We start from the raw sequence: 15,667 nt of genomic DNA on the forward strand, positions 1-15,667 counted from the left end.
CTTTTGTGACTCAGATTTTGTCGCTTTTGATGGTAAACTATAATTTCAAGTTTGATTAACCCCTCTGTCACATAGTAACACAGGTGATGTAAAATTTGAGCTCATATGCAGAGTAAATTATATCTTCGAAATAAATAAATCCATGTAGCTATGTACCTATGGTATTGTTTGCTTGAATTGAAATCGAAAGTTTTTTTATAGATCGACTATTATGATGAGAAGCCAATATCAGGATTATTAACTTTGGACAGAGCGATACGCGTTCATATTTTGGATACTTCCATTTGATTTTACCGTAAAGGGTCAAATTAAGGTTTTGGTTTAGATGGAAAACCCTTAGAATTTGAACCCTTAGAAAATGGGGATCTGGTTTAAGCAATCTTCGATCTTCTAAAAAATCTGATTCAAATTTTTTTTAAAGTTTTCACTTAATCAATCGACATTAATCAAGGTTTCGTTCTAATTATAGCCACGCCTACAATTCTTTTACAGATTCATAATGATTTCGATCGTCTTCTATCAGGTAAAGCGTTTCGTCTTCTAATTGATTATACCATAGCTTCTGATAGGGTCTCGCATGTTAAACTGCAGAGTTGTCTCAGTTTACTCGTGAATCCTTTTCCCTAAGGCACCCAAGCTGTTAAAACTTAAACGTCGAGTAACGTACCTCTGGTAGCGGTCCTTGGTCGATTATTATTTTATGTCAGTCATTCTTAAGGTTTGTTTTTCTAATTCTTCTGTAATGGATATGATGGTGTAGATATGACATAGACTTGAAACCAGGCACGCTCCAATTGCTTCGATTTTGCTCTTTTGACTATACCGCCTCAACCAAGCAGAACTTAGTGTGCTATATGTTGCACTTGTAGAGTTAGTGATCATCTAGTCTAGCATATCTTAGCACACTTTTATTTTTTTGTCTTTTGTCTATGTCGTTGGTGGAAAAGGGGGCGTCTAATGTAGAGTTTATAACAAAACACATGCCATCATGCCTGCCGAATGCTGTTTAGGGGTCTAATACTTTAGATTATAACAGTAATTCGAAAAGCTTTTTTAATCTTTAATTAGTCTTTCGTCTCACATGGCATATGGAGTTAGACTTAAACCATCAATGCATCTATTGACAGCCTCATATAGACGGTTATTGGATTTCTGTTAAATCTGTTGTGTTCGGTAGTGTTCAAGCTCTCAAGAGTTTCTAGAATTGCATCTTTCCACAGAAAAAAATTTTGTTGTTGGTTTTACAATTTTCTAAAACAGCGTTATTTTTTGACAAAGCTTAGAATTATTCATTGAATTCGACTTTCAGTTGTTATAAAAGATACTCGATCCAGAAGAAGATTCCATTTTGAGTGTCATGGTTGCCTGGTGTGAAAAATTTGACCTAAATGATTAACGATAAAGTTTATCTTTTCGTTGTTTTGGATTGAAACGGCAGGTTTAAGCAAAGTTAATTACAAATGATATCGTCGATTGTCGAATTTAAAAGGACTAGTCTTTAATCTACAAAGATTTGTAGTAATAAATAAAACAAAATTTCAGAAACTCGGATGGGACTGACGATTAATAATCCATGTTACCTGTTATCCCAGTACGGATAAATAATGTTGCCACCGCTTATAAATAAGAATAAATGTTTTGCGTTTTATTGAACCTGATCTCCGCTCTACACTGTACGACGACACATCAACGACGTCAGCGCTCAGAACCGGAACGACTGGTTCTCACGTAGGTTTCCAAAAAAACTTCCCGGCAGGGACAATTTCGCTAATACCCTTAAATGATCCATACTCTGCTTTGTGTACCATATTATACAACACGATAATCTGTTGCCAATTCATATTGTACGGAAGCTTGCTGACTTTCGAATATATTACCAGATCGTTCGTGGGCTTCGCAATAGACTTAACGACTTGTTTGTTCGATGATTACGTTTATTCCGTACGGCTTTTTCGGCGATTTGTTTACAGTTTGCCGATTACCGGTGTAATCGCAAAATACATAACGGTGGAAAATCATGATCATGATTACTATCTCTGGACATTCAACTATCTATGTCGACTCGACACAGGTTTCAAATACACATGAAGAGCTCTGGTTAAAATTCTAACGCCTATTTGCAGTACAGTAGGATTTCGAATTTGGCAACAAATGCGTGTCGCTTATGTTGCCAAAATCGAGACCCTTTTTTAAAATGAAAAAATTGAAGTGCGTTAGAAATTGACTAAATGTTATTAATCAACGATTGCAATCTTTTCAAGTTTACAAAATCCGCCAAGAGCAAACCGTGCGGAGTAAGTAAGTTTTTGGCGACCTGCGGTAAGACGTAGTCCTACGGCAATAAATATATTATTGTTAGAAACATTCTATAACCGCAAACTTTTTTTCATGAACACTTAGGGCGATATTTTTTCGTCATTTAAAGTATGTATGCGGAAACTGACTGATATTTAAGCATATTTTTGGAAGTAAAATATTTGGTGTTGCCAAAAACGGATACTTTTGTTGCCTAAATCGAGGCATGCCAAGTTCGAAATTCTACTGTACTAGTTTAGGTGTAATTTGAGTATAATTTTGAAAGGCGCTAATAGTTTAAAATGAAAGAATAGAAATTAAAAATTAGCAGATTCGGTAAAATTTTCTATAAAAATCGAAATTAATGGAGTTTAGTTCATTATAAGGTGGTTTAACCGACGGATCATTCACCAGAAATCAATGAACGAAGTAGTCTAAATCTCACCCACAAAGAAAAAGCTTGGGGCTGCAGTCTCTCTGAAACGAATGAAACATGTATGAATCATTCTAAGTTATCCTCCACTTTGGAAATTGTCAGTTGAATAAATTGTGTATTAAAAAAGTGGACTCAGGGTGTCTACTATCTGGAAAAACCTGGAAAACCGGGAATCCTCCGGGATTTTTATTTATTCTGGTAAAACCTGGAATTCTCAGGGAATTTCACCCAGCCTCAAGGAATTTTTAAAATCTTTCCCAATGTTTTCCTCACAGCACTGTACTCAAACTTGGATAACGACCCTACCCTCTATCTAATCCAATTCGGATATGTAGCCTGGACCCAGAGGGTTAACTCCCAGTCAATCCATGCAAAGTAAAACCAACCGCGTTGGTCAGGAAGTAGAACGGCTGACGTTGGCATAAAAATATAAAATGAATTCGGAATCCGCGGCCTTGTTTCTCCAAGGGTGCCCGCAATGAAATTGAAGTTAAACAAAAGCTTAAACTATTTCGCATGTCTTGTGACTCGTAGAACAAACATTAAACATATATGTACACATTTCCGGGTGCTTTGTAGAAAAACACCATAGCGGGTTCTAGATTTAGCAGCAATGGGCGCTAAAAAATTCGGTGCTGCGAAAGCACAGCGCGCTTTGGTAAAAGTTTAACCAACTTTGTTTGTCAAGTTTTCGCTCTCCGCTTGCAAAGAAAATTGCGCGGGAAAAATAACAGATAAGGAACTCACGCGCAGTGTAATTTGCCGGTCAGCAGAATAGAAGGAAGCGATTCTCGCATGGATGACTCGCTTAGGGAAATAGAGCAGGTGGGGAAATTTCTTCGTTTCGGTAGCTTATGTTAAGGCCCGCTGTATAGAGAAAATATACTAGAGATGACAGGTCCAGCCGGCCGGTAGGCACACGGAGTAAACGCGTATTTCTTATTCCCAGCCGTTCCCCAAACTTTCAATACTAAGGTCGTAGGGTAGCTCCGGGCTACTCTTCAATAGCATGATAACACATTTATGAATATAAATGAACATGAACTGTCTTAACATTTCCTCTGTAATCTGAAATCTGTCTGAGAAATAAGTTACCCCTAAAGCAAAGCAAAGCAAAGCCTAGGTTCTACATTCCGTTTCCTAAAGTTGACATTCTGTCTTTCAGACTTCGCAGCCAGCTGTTAGAGTAGAGGACAATTGCGGAGGTAGTCCTTACGATTCTGTTGACTCTAACAGCTGAGATTCAAACATATCACGACTATCTTGTTAAACCGGTTTCCTTACTTCGAGGCCACCTGGTGAGGTGTTGAAATGAACGTTCAACTAATACGCTACTAATAACTAGTAGTTTATTAGTAGCGTATTAGTTGTAGCAACCGTAAATACAAAAGATACAGCAAAACTTTATTCAGCAGAATTGTAGATAACTAGTTCGATAACTAGTTAAATTAAAGTGATTGAAACATCCCAGATCACCAGAAATCATTATCTGTTTAATTTTTTATCATTGGTATATTGTTAAAATATTATTATACTTTAATATTATTGGGGAGATTTCGCCTGTTTAGACTCCCATGCGAAAATTATTAGCGTGGTTTTTTTTCTGCGTCTCCCACACACGGTTGTAGTTTAGCAATTTGAAGCACCAGTTTTTCGTCATTACCTCATCTCTGTATCCCTCCTTGTTTCACAAGCTTAGTTTAAATTTATCAGTAGATACGGGATTATTATTACTCAAATATGAATTTACACTGCATGGCACAGTGCCGCGAATGTTAATTGAACACCATAGTTTAAACATTATTTGAGTAACCTGGATTTTTCCCTCAATCCTGGAAAAAACCTGGAAAACTTAGGGATTTTTTTTGCGAAACTGAAACCCTGTCCTACTAACTTTGGAGCGCAATGAAAAAAGCCACAAAAGATGGTTCAATGGAACAATGAACAAACTGTGCTTAAATCCTACGATTATTAAACCTTCTACTAAATTCCTCGACGCCCTGTCGGGCGGCCTTATAGCAGTTGGCCGCAACTTTTTTCATGACCGATGAAATTGTAAATGTCGGCATGTTTTTCAGCTCTTTCGTGATCTCCACCTCCACCAATTTATTGAAGTAAACCCCGTTTGACGTTCACCTGACCTCGCGGCTCGTCAGTCACCGTCACTGAATCTGAAACGTCAACACTGGGCGGAAAATCACTTCGTATCGAGGGGTGCATCTTAATGGGGACACTGCCAAACTCTGCAGACCAAAATAGAGATGTCGAAGAAGCGGGTTTACCCTACTATTTTTAATCAGCCGCAGCTGCGGGACGTTAAGTGGGTTGGCGATCTTCGGTATAATGTTTAGGTCAGGTTCGGGCAAAAGACCACATCCTTTTTCGCGCGATACTTCTTGATGAAGGCGGCAACTTCCGACAGGTACTTCATACTGTATATCTCCCCGTTCATCGCAAACTCTGAGGGAAAGAATCTTCTTCAGAAACATGATGTGGGAGATATATATTGAGAGACGTAAAGTACACGGTACCCTACCAGTTGTTGCCGTCCAGCGTAAAGTAGGTCTCATCATCAACCACAACCTAGCGCTTCGCCAGATAAATGTTTTACACCAACACCTTCAGTCGCTCCTTCTAGGAAATTGCATACAGTTTGGACACCGCCGGCTTCTACTGACGGTTTCGTATAAAAATTTCCATTTGGCCAGGTATTTCTCCCGGCCCGCGGAACGATGGGGCCATTTTGCTCTCGGTATTCCTTTTTAGTTTCCGGTGCACTTTACGATTGCACAGTACCTTCGGGTGACTGGAAACAGATTTCTGACGCTCACGCCTTTCTCCAGAAGGGAGAGGATGGTGTAACCGACGGATAGTTGGCGGACACGAAATGCCTCGCGATGTCCAACTTCTTCGCTGCTCCGCGGTGGAGCTGGTAGTACGAACAAAGCATCGAGCGTGGTTGCTTGGCTCTTTTTTCCGATGGCTGCAGCAATTCAAATTAAGCATATGACGCTGTAAATTTTTTTTTTGCTGTACTTAACAGGGCTGCTACCAAAGTTGCTCCCCTGCAAACCTGCAGTGCATTTCTTCATATAGTTTTCGTAATTTATGCAGGTTTTTAAAAACGTATTTGTAATAAAGGTTCTTATGCTCATGCATTCAAAAATTTTCAAGCTCGGATCAATTCTGGTACATGAATGAGGCTCTTACGTGCTTGGATACTACCTAATGGATCGCACACATTTTGTGTAACCAGTGGATTGCAGTTTTCACCACAGTTCTCGAATATCTCAGCAGTGCAACATGGTACTAATTTAGGGTCATTTAGGGTGTTGTTCATCAACCAGAACCAAGGCATATTGACACGGTTGATGGATGGTCGGGGATACGAATCTCGATAGGATCATGTTCATTCTGTATTTATTTCCTCTCGCTGTAGATAGGGCAACGAACAACTTTTAATGAGTGTCAAGAATGTTTCGTCAAAGCCTATCTTTGTATGGCTTTTACTCGATAATATTTTTTTGAATTCAGTATGACAAATTTGTACCTTAAGGTTTGTTTCGTTTTCAGTTCGTGTTACTAACGAACTTTATTTTAATTGAGGCGAAATAAACTTGAACGTATAATAGTTGTTCTTCAGTTTAGTCTTGGGAATGCGAGACATGCTACATTTTTCAGTTTAATTAGAAATTCTATCTAGGTACTCTAGAGCATGAAAATAATATCCAGTCAATACGGAACAGGTTGGCCGCTACTAATCGATTGTTCTAGTTAAAGATATCGCGTCCATAACCACTTAACTCATAGCATTATAGTAGTACCGCTAATTGATAATAATAAGCAACGCTTGCAGGGGTATGTCGAGTACGTAACGAGTTCACTGGTGTCATATAGAGACGTGAGTGAGCTAGGCAATTAACGGCATGATTACAAGACCGATTAGAACTTATGGGGTGTGTTCCAATAACATTGAAATATTTTTTGCCGTGTCCCAGCTATTTGTATACGTAACATATGTGCAACCTCCGGGATAAAATCTGCAAGCTTGCTAAATATTACAAGAAACTAATTTGTTTAATTTTTATCATAGCACATCTCCGTTGATCGAACACAAAGCACATATACAGATTATATACTTACCGAGTATCGCTTAAATCTCATCTCTCTTTCTCTACTTACTTTTCCAGCCCCATCGTCATTCATCCCATCGACTGGCTACAGTTCCATCCGGGTGGTACGCCACTTCAGTTCGCTGTCGCACGTAGACGAACATACGGGCAAAGCGACAATGGTCGATGTCGACGACAAGGTGTCCACGAAACGGGAAGCCAAAGCGCAGGCAACGATTTACGTCGGACCGAAGATTTCCGCACTGATCGAAAGTAACGAGCTGAAGAAGGGTGATGTCCTCTCGATCTCTCAGATGGCCGGTATCGTAGCGGCCAAGAAAACCTCCGACCTGGTTCCACTTTGTCACAATATTCCACTATCGTCGATCAAGGTGGAAACTAGTCTCAACTCTTCGACCCATGAGGTGCACATTCTGACCAAGGTGAAATGCGACGGGAAGACGGGTGTCGAGATGGAAGCACTGACCGCCGCTTCCATAGCGGCGCTTACAGTTTATGATATGTGCAAATCCGTGTCGCACGATATTCTCATCAAAAATATTATGCTAGTAGAGAAGACTGGTGGCAAAAGCGACTACTATAATCCAACGAACACTCAGGCACCAATAGAACTTATGACCGATGAAACACCCATTATAGTTAGGCATTATGCGACTGATCCAATTCCGAGTAAGGAAGAATTTGTTCCGCAGCACATTTGAGATGGACAATCATTGTGAACAACACGTCGTGCCTATCCTTATAAGGATATAGGGATTTTATTTTACAAGTAACATTTTAAACCTCCTCATGTACTCGTTTTGCTTGTTGTTTGCTTTGTTCTCAATCCAGAAAAAATGAGTACGCTCGAAAATACTTTATTCCGTGATATATCATGATATGAATACAATTCATCACTGCATATACTTAGTCATAGGATTGTCCCCAGTCGAGAGCCATCTTGCTACAGCCACGAGAAATCGTCTGCAAACTAACCACCAGTTCGCCGTAGCTTTCGCATGCAAAGCCATTATATTTAGATCCATCTGCCAAAATTTTTGGATCTCGAAGCTCTGGATTGATGCCCGTAAGCCAGCTCATCGCAGCCGACCAAACATTGTTGAACTTCGGCACAAACAATGGTGCCCGAACTGTACGACTAGTTCCGCTTAATGGACAGTGTACTCTTGCGTAACCGCGATTCGTTTCCACGTTCCAGAAATTGTTTCCGTACATACTGAAAACTATCTGTGGCCAACCGTATGGATTAGTCGATTTAAGCGTGAACTCTAACGGCATATTGAACACCACCGTCCGATAGTCACCGGCATTCGCCTTGGCACTCTGTGTGATTCCCGACCGCATTCCGGATACAAGTTCCCAGTCTGGACCGGCGATAACATCGTATCTACAGAACAAACTGCTTCCATCCGGTCCCATCGGAAAGTAGGCTGATTGCAGCTGACCGGACACGGCCAGATGGAAATAACTTTCACTATCTTCCGAAATTTCTTTCATCTTTTCAAACGAAGGTTTTTGTTTGTTAGAGCATTATTAGGTTGGTTGCCTAGGTTACAGAGAGCAGATCGAAAGGACACAACATATCCCATCTAATGCAAAACTTGTATGGAAATTTGAATGCAAGTAGCTTAAGCTCGCTCTAAACCAGTGCGGTGTAATTTTATCATCCCAAGTATCATTTTCAGAAAAAAAATATTGTTTAAAAAAATAATTGCTGAGTGTTTATGAACGAAATAAGCATTTAATTGCGGGTAGAATTTTTTGTTAGTTATAAAGTATTTTTTAAACTTATGCTAGTAATAGCTATATCAATCATTATTTGTCATAATTAAAGCCTATAATTTATAGTCTCCGTTTGAGTGGTATGGTGTAATCGTTTTTTCATCTAATCGCTACATCATACTATTTTAATTTCGAGTCCAATTTTTTTCGTGCAAACTAATTACCAATAACTAGATTGGTATTAATGAAAGCTTCTTCGCACAGAAATAAATATTCAGAAAAGAAAGATTGTTATAATTTTCGAAAGAAACTAACCAGAAGTAAAACCCAATAATTATTGAGGTATATGCTTCAATTAATGCTTGTGGGATATAAATTTATCAAATACAAGGTATTTGTCACAAGGCAAGACAATTGCTTTCGTTGTACGAGAAGCTTTATAAAGAAAAAATGAATTTTCCGATTCAATTATATTGTACCAACAGTTGCGCTAATGTTTCCTTAATTAAGTTTGATGTTCCTTTAATTGTGTTATTCCATGTACATTGCTAGGTTGCTAAGTGAAAAAACATCGTAGCAAAACTATAGATGAGCGCCTATAATTGTGCGCTCCAACTGCGCGTTAGATTTTGGAAAATTGGCATTTTAGCAAATAATGCTTTAAATTTAAATGGCGTAGTCTAACTACCAATACTTCTAAAAACCTGTTTTATATAATGAATGTAATTGTTGTATCTAAAATGCTACGGTGACGAAAATATGCATTAATAATGAATAGTAGCGCAACTATTGGTACTACCACAACTATTGGTTCAACTACCCTAGATAGAAAAGATTCATCTGATGGCAGTTGGCATAAACTGAACAAGTTCTGGTCGTCAGAAATTTTATTTCTCAATCAACGAAAAGTTTCAAGAACAAATTTCCTACATTTTCTCGTGGTCGCCTTACTTCATAGGCAGGGACGGCAGTTAAATACTCCATCTGTTCACGGTGATTTTGACTATACCTTGCTTTTAGAAAAAAATCCCATCTCAACTGGTCGAAAATTGTTTACAACACTAAAACCAATACCAATACGCCATAAAAAGTGTCCGTTAATCGTTAGATAATCTAACGTTGAATTAAATTCAGCTAATCCAACAGAAAAAAAAATTTGAATCGAAATTTGAAAAGTTAACTAGATTTTGCTTCTCAATACCTGCTTATATCGGCGACTTTTAGTTTGATTTTTGCCATCTTTCAAATTTCCAGGACAGCATTTAGATCCCACCATGGTTATACTGCAAATCATGATGGCAATTGCCTCAGTTGCCAAAATTTTTGGATTATTTCTTTCAAATTTTATCGGCTTCCCGTCATCAGGGAAGCCCATAAAGGTGTCAGTTTTAGCGTTGTAAGTCAGCCCTGACTTAATTGACATGCCGTTGATAGCAATCATTACGGTTTTTTCCTGCCTTGTGAAATTTCGCGTCTTTTTTTCTAACCTGTCCAATATTTCATAATTGATTCCTGGCGTAATCCGGACGTCTGCGTTGTATCTACCCAAAGTTATTTTGTGAGGCAGTGCTAGTACACTGGAGCGTTGGATGGCTCTATATGCAGATGGTGCGGCGAGATAGGTATTGACATCAAACTTTTTCATCTCGTTGTTATACCTGCGACCATGTGGCTTCTTTGATGCGTTTAGTAAGGATTTATGAAGTAATTTATTATTTATCACTAGTCGCCCTAGACACTTTGTTTCTCTGTTGCTTGCCTGTTCAAGCTTCAATTTGGATCTCAGTGCTCTAATTCTTTCCTTTTGAACTAGGTTCGATCGTAGTCGCCAAGTGCTTTTCCGATTAGCCGCCTTCAGTTTCTTTAAAAGCTTCTTTTTATTGTTTTCGAGTTGAAGTCTCTTTACTTTTTCAGCAATATACATTTGCTTGTAGTCGATGTTATTGCTATTACATTCTGTCGAATTATCCACGCTAACGTCAGTAAGGATGCTATCGCACATTTCGCTGACGACACTGAGCTCTGAAATATCGCATATTTGCTGTTGATTCGTCATATCATTTGCCATGTAGCAATCGTCGTTTGAGAAAGAGATATCATCCAAAACTTCTAACTCGTAATAGCTTTCCGCAGCAGCGGCAACTACATGTGGGCGTAATCTGTAAACTTGAGTAATTATTAATTCTGAAAGAAACTTTCCCTTTCTGTTTACCCTTTCTCTGGTTGTAGAAGATCGAAATTATTCGATTCTTCTGCAACTAAATTGTCAGTAATGATTCTATCGCACATTTCACTGACGACGCTGAGCTATGATGTATCATGTATCTGCTGTTCAATCACCGTATCGTTACCCATGATGCGATGTTCGTCGTTTGAGGATGAGATATCATCCAAAACTTCCAACTCGTAATAGCTTTCCGCAACAGTGGGAACTGCATGTGGTCGTAATCTGTAAATTTGAGTAGTTATGAATTCTGAAAGCCATTTTCCCTCTCTGTTTACCCTTTTTCCGGTTGTAAGGGATTGAAATATGCTTCTGGCCGGAAGTGAGTTGAACAGATCCGCCGTTGTCGAAGAGCAGCAGCACCACCTTTGCGAAAAATATCTGATAATTCATCCGAGCAGCAGAACTGCACCCACAGAGTGCACCTGTAAAAGGAAGCTTTTTTGATGAATTGAAATAAACCTTTAAGCACGGACGGGTTTACTTACGATATTTTTGGTTTTTGGATCAATATCAATTTTTTTTATCTCTCGAGATACCAAAACCAGTGTATTCTACACATTGCAATAAATGTTCGCTAAATTTAGCAACTTACACAATAAGGTTTTGCACGGGCGAGCATAACCTCACTTCTTTGACGTCTATCAGTGGTTTGTTTACATGGACTTAGAACATGGGTTAACATGTTGAAACTGAATATTGCTTAAAGGCCTTAACGGCAGTCAGAAAAGCACAAAAACTGCCATTCCGAGTAGTTTGGAGGGCGACACTGCTGGATAATACGCTTTTAAAACGTTTAACTCCAATTTATGCATAACGCTTTCGCCTAACAAATAGTAAACAAACCACGAGTGGACGTCAGATGGGTGAATTACGTTCATTCCGGTTCATTCGTGACGTCACCTTGCAAAACCTTATTGTGTGGGTTCGGCCTTATCTTATACCATTGCACTATGGGCAAAAACGAGTCGAAAAAACGGACGCAATTAAGATATGGCCTGCAGGCTGATAAAATGTAGGCGATCTTATGTAAAATTTTCCGGAGAATCGCATGGTGTCCACCGCTTTCCTGTTTGTCATCGGGAAGTGCCCCATTTTGCTCATTTTCCCCTATTTTTAACATTTTTTACCCTTTTTGGACTATATCAAGCCAGGCTTTGAAAAAACAAAACATGAAAACCTAATTATTTTGTGTAAAGAAGTCCACAGAATTCAATAGGGTTGGCCCCGTTTAGTTTAGAGCGAGATCATCGCTTCGAGGCTCATAGACTTCAGCTTCTGAAGCAGCGGAACGGTCGTTACGTAGCTATGGAAATACACGCAACTTTTTGCAAGTTAAGTTTTTACTAACCTTAATACAACAGATATACCGGAACGTCCAGATTGGCTTAAAAACATTCAAATGTTATTCCAAAAATTTGTCTTAGAAAATCCCGTAGTTGAATACATCATTTGTCACACTTGTTTATTACTTTACAATTTATAAATGACCAGTTTTAGGTTCCGGTAGTACTCTAAACGGAAGTTATGTAGTGTGGAGCATGAACGAGTGCTCTACAGTATAAGGTATTCATTCTTACTGACTCAAAATAAGATGGCAGCAGTAGATTTCGTTTTATTTCATCTGTTACTTATGACGTGAAAAAATAATCCCACTGCGATCTGGAATATCTCCGGGAAAATGGATCCAAAATTTGCTAATATATTTTTTCATTGAAGGTCAATCTAAGGTGGTTCTTTGAAGACAAGTTGTATAAAAATCGGTCATAGTCAAAATAGTAAAGATAGAGCAAAAAGTGTAACGGCAAGTACACTAATTTTTGAAGTCCCGGCGGAAACGTAAAGGTAAAAGTAGGTAAACAATAAGGTCGAACCTACACAATTGTGTAGGTATGAAAAACAATGTGCATAAGTAAGTTGTAAAAGTTGTTTCCCGTAAATTTTTAATTACATCAATTAGAAATACTTATTACCAATAATTTTTTATCTAAGCAATTTCGAAATAGGGATCCAATAAGAAAATACGACAGATAAAACTTTTTACTGTTTTCACAAGATTTTGAAGACTTAGACAATAGTTAACCCTCTAACGGGTAAGACCGTCTGTAGACGGCCTTCGCTTTTGGAGCTCCAAAGCCGCATACGAAATTTGTTTTGAATTGACAATACGCAAAATGTGTTCAGAACAGATTTCTTAACATTTTGATATTAATATCACAACATTCTGACTATGCATTCAAAAGTTATCATTTTTCAAAATCAAAAATTCCGAAAAATTTCGAAATTAATTAATGCGCGAATATTTCCATTTTTACTTTTGATGAAAAAGCACATCTAGAACAAAATGATTGACCTTAAAACTTTTCCATGAGTAAATTTCATGCTTTATATCAATTTTGTAATGTATTTGAACTGAAAAAATATCTGGGTAGAGCGTTGGACATGAAAAACGAAAAAGAGAAATTGGACTTTTTCTAACCTGGCGCTCCTCCAGATAATTATTTTTGCATGAAAATCAGAACATAAGGTTCTTTTGAGTGTACTTTCATGATAATACAGTCATTAGCTTGATCGCATCGTTTTTACGATGTTGCCCGTTAGAGGGTTAATCCAAGCACAAAAGAAAACTTCTTTTCAGCTATTTTCTATTTTTTCTACGAATTACGATGTTTACACAAGAGATTGGCGCCATATATGTAAAAGTACGACGTTTAGAAAGGAAAGGAAAACTTTTTAAAAGTAGTCATGGGTCACCTACACAATTGTGTGGGCTCGGGCTTAAAGGGATAAACGAATTCAAGAATGCTTACAATTCCGGACACTTTGGAAAGGAATGGAACGTTTTCCCGGGCACTTTTCCTACAATGCAGGTGCATAAACCAAATTCACACTTTCATCCCATATTTAGCGTGACTTTTTGATGGCATCAGTGGCGCCAAAATAGCGAGCGCGGAAACATTCCCAACTAAGTCCAAATTTGAAATGACGGTTTTATCGGTACGATGAACAGAAAACGAGTGTTATGTCTGTTTGTCTGTGTGAAACCATGGGTAAAAGAATTGGAGATGATGTGATATTCACATCAATTCATCATGCAAGCCACGTGAATTTCAAATAGAATGACATTTCACAAGAGTCACCCTTCAATTAAACGTGTAAAACCAGTGAAATATTTATAAAACCTTTACACCTCGATTTCATGTGGATTGCAACAGGATATGATCTAATAGTAAAACACGTGGATTTGCAGTGCAAAAGCAGTGACATGTTGATTGAAGGTTTGTTGGAAAAACGTGGTTGTTTAACGTGTTTTCCATATGAAATATTTCATTTTACGTTAAATCGAAGGTAATCGAAGGCTTTTGATACCCGAATGATTGACATATGAAACAACACTCAAAATAATCTGCACATAACTAATGGAGAATTTCCATATGAAAATCCATATGATTATCATGTGCCACATATAAATGTAATATACCTTTCCAATCATAAATATACTTTGATGTATATATCTATCAGTCGACCTAATATCCAAACCCCTTCGGAGGAATTACATAGTAAACAAATATATAAGCTGTAGGGCTGTAGCTGTTCAGCAAGCGTATGCAATAGCTAAATAAAAATTAAGCATTCGTGATTAGAACGTTAACCGAATACGATGTGTATTTTGTTCGTTCATAAAACTACCCGAAAGTCCGCAAGTTACAATAAACACAATCCGCACAGAAGTACACATAAAAATTATACGCATATGAATAGTACGTGCAAATTTTAATGAAAAACACCATGAATGATAACTGTTTTGGCACATAAAGTTCATTTACTGGGCACATTGCAAAAATCTATGTGTGGGACACATATACTGCCGCTGGAAGGATATCTGTCCCATGTTACAAAACACGAAAATTAGAAAATCGCATTCAAAGTTGAAAAACTGATTTTTCGAAAAATAACTTAGTTTTGATGTTATTATTTGTCCTTCTTTGAGATCATGTTGAAAAACTTCACTAAATTTTGTATACAACTTGAAACCATTTTATATGAAAAGGTATATGCAGCGAGACAAATATGCGTCCATTTTTCCAGTGGGACAAATTGTCTTTAAATTTTTTCGAGTTTTTCTAGTATAAACACCATGTTTTCAATTCAAATTATAAAAATACATATATAATTATAACGTTAGACAACAAAATGTCGAAAATAACAAAATGTAACATGGGACAGTTATGCTTCCACCGGCAGTATAGAAGTTATACGAAAAGTTTTCTCAGTGAAGATTAGGCCATTGCAAATCATTTTCAAAGTTTGTGTCACTCCCCCCTTGGAAATTAGCCTGAAAAATCGGGGGTCAAAAAAATAAAGTGTAGGATATGAGTTAATTTTGTTTTTATAAAATCAATTGTCTGTGAGCTCTACAGCCTGAAAAACTCGAAAAATGAGTGTACGAGTTGAGTTAACGCTTCTAGCACGAAATATAAATGGAAGTTCAAACCGTGGAATTGCCGAAACTCGGCCAAAAAAAATTTCTTTCGTTTTTGTCTTTTTGTTCGTAGATTTTTACATGAAAAATAATATCGTATTAAGTAAAAGCAAAAATAGATTTGATTTTCACGTTTAAACTGTAAGTAAAAATGCCTAAAATCCATATTTTTTTTGCTCGATTAAAAAATTTTCTTTGTTTTTTTTTCGCCACAACCAACCCCCCCAACCCCAACACCGGAGCGACAAAAACTTGTTTAAATATTTGTATTGGCCTTATCAATATTTGCACGTTGAAATTCATGATGTGTTAGATCTTTTGGTAACGCCGTGTCTATTTTTATAGGTGCAGTACTCAGAAGAAGAAAATTAAGA

At 37.8% G+C, this 15,667-nt stretch overlaps 2 protein-coding genes across 3 annotated transcripts in view; one reads left to right on the forward strand and one right to left on the reverse strand.

The window, feature by feature from the left end:
• The window catches only part of LOC128738979 (molybdenum cofactor biosynthesis protein 1), a 32,697-nt gene extending 23,839 nt beyond the window's left edge, over positions 1-8,858 (forward strand). Inside the window, exon 6 of one of the 2 annotated variants that reach the window (XR_008412134.1) lies at positions 6,922-7,012. Coding sequence is in view for 1 of the 2 variants with exons in the window: in XM_053834503.1 (XP_053690478.1) it covers positions 6,922-7,565 (644 nt within the window). In the remaining variant the exon portion in view is untranslated. Of the gene's footprint in view, positions 1-6,921 lie in introns of both variants that reach the window. The other variant, XM_053834503.1, reaches the window with a different exon arrangement.
• Positions 7,771-8,361, reverse strand: LOC128736652 (B9 domain-containing protein 1). The gene has a single exon (XM_053831141.1). It carries the CDS (start codon positions 8,359-8,361, stop codon positions 7,771-7,773), a length of 591 nt encoding a protein of 196 aa, XP_053687116.1.
• Positions 8,859-15,667: the final 6,809 nt, after the last annotated feature.

Source organism: Sabethes cyaneus, chromosome 2 (assembly GCF_943734655.1).
Source record: "Sabethes cyaneus chromosome 2, idSabCyanKW18_F2, whole genome shotgun sequence".
In the NCBI taxonomy this organism is placed as follows: Eukaryota; Metazoa; Arthropoda; class Insecta; order Diptera; family Culicidae; genus Sabethes; species Sabethes cyaneus.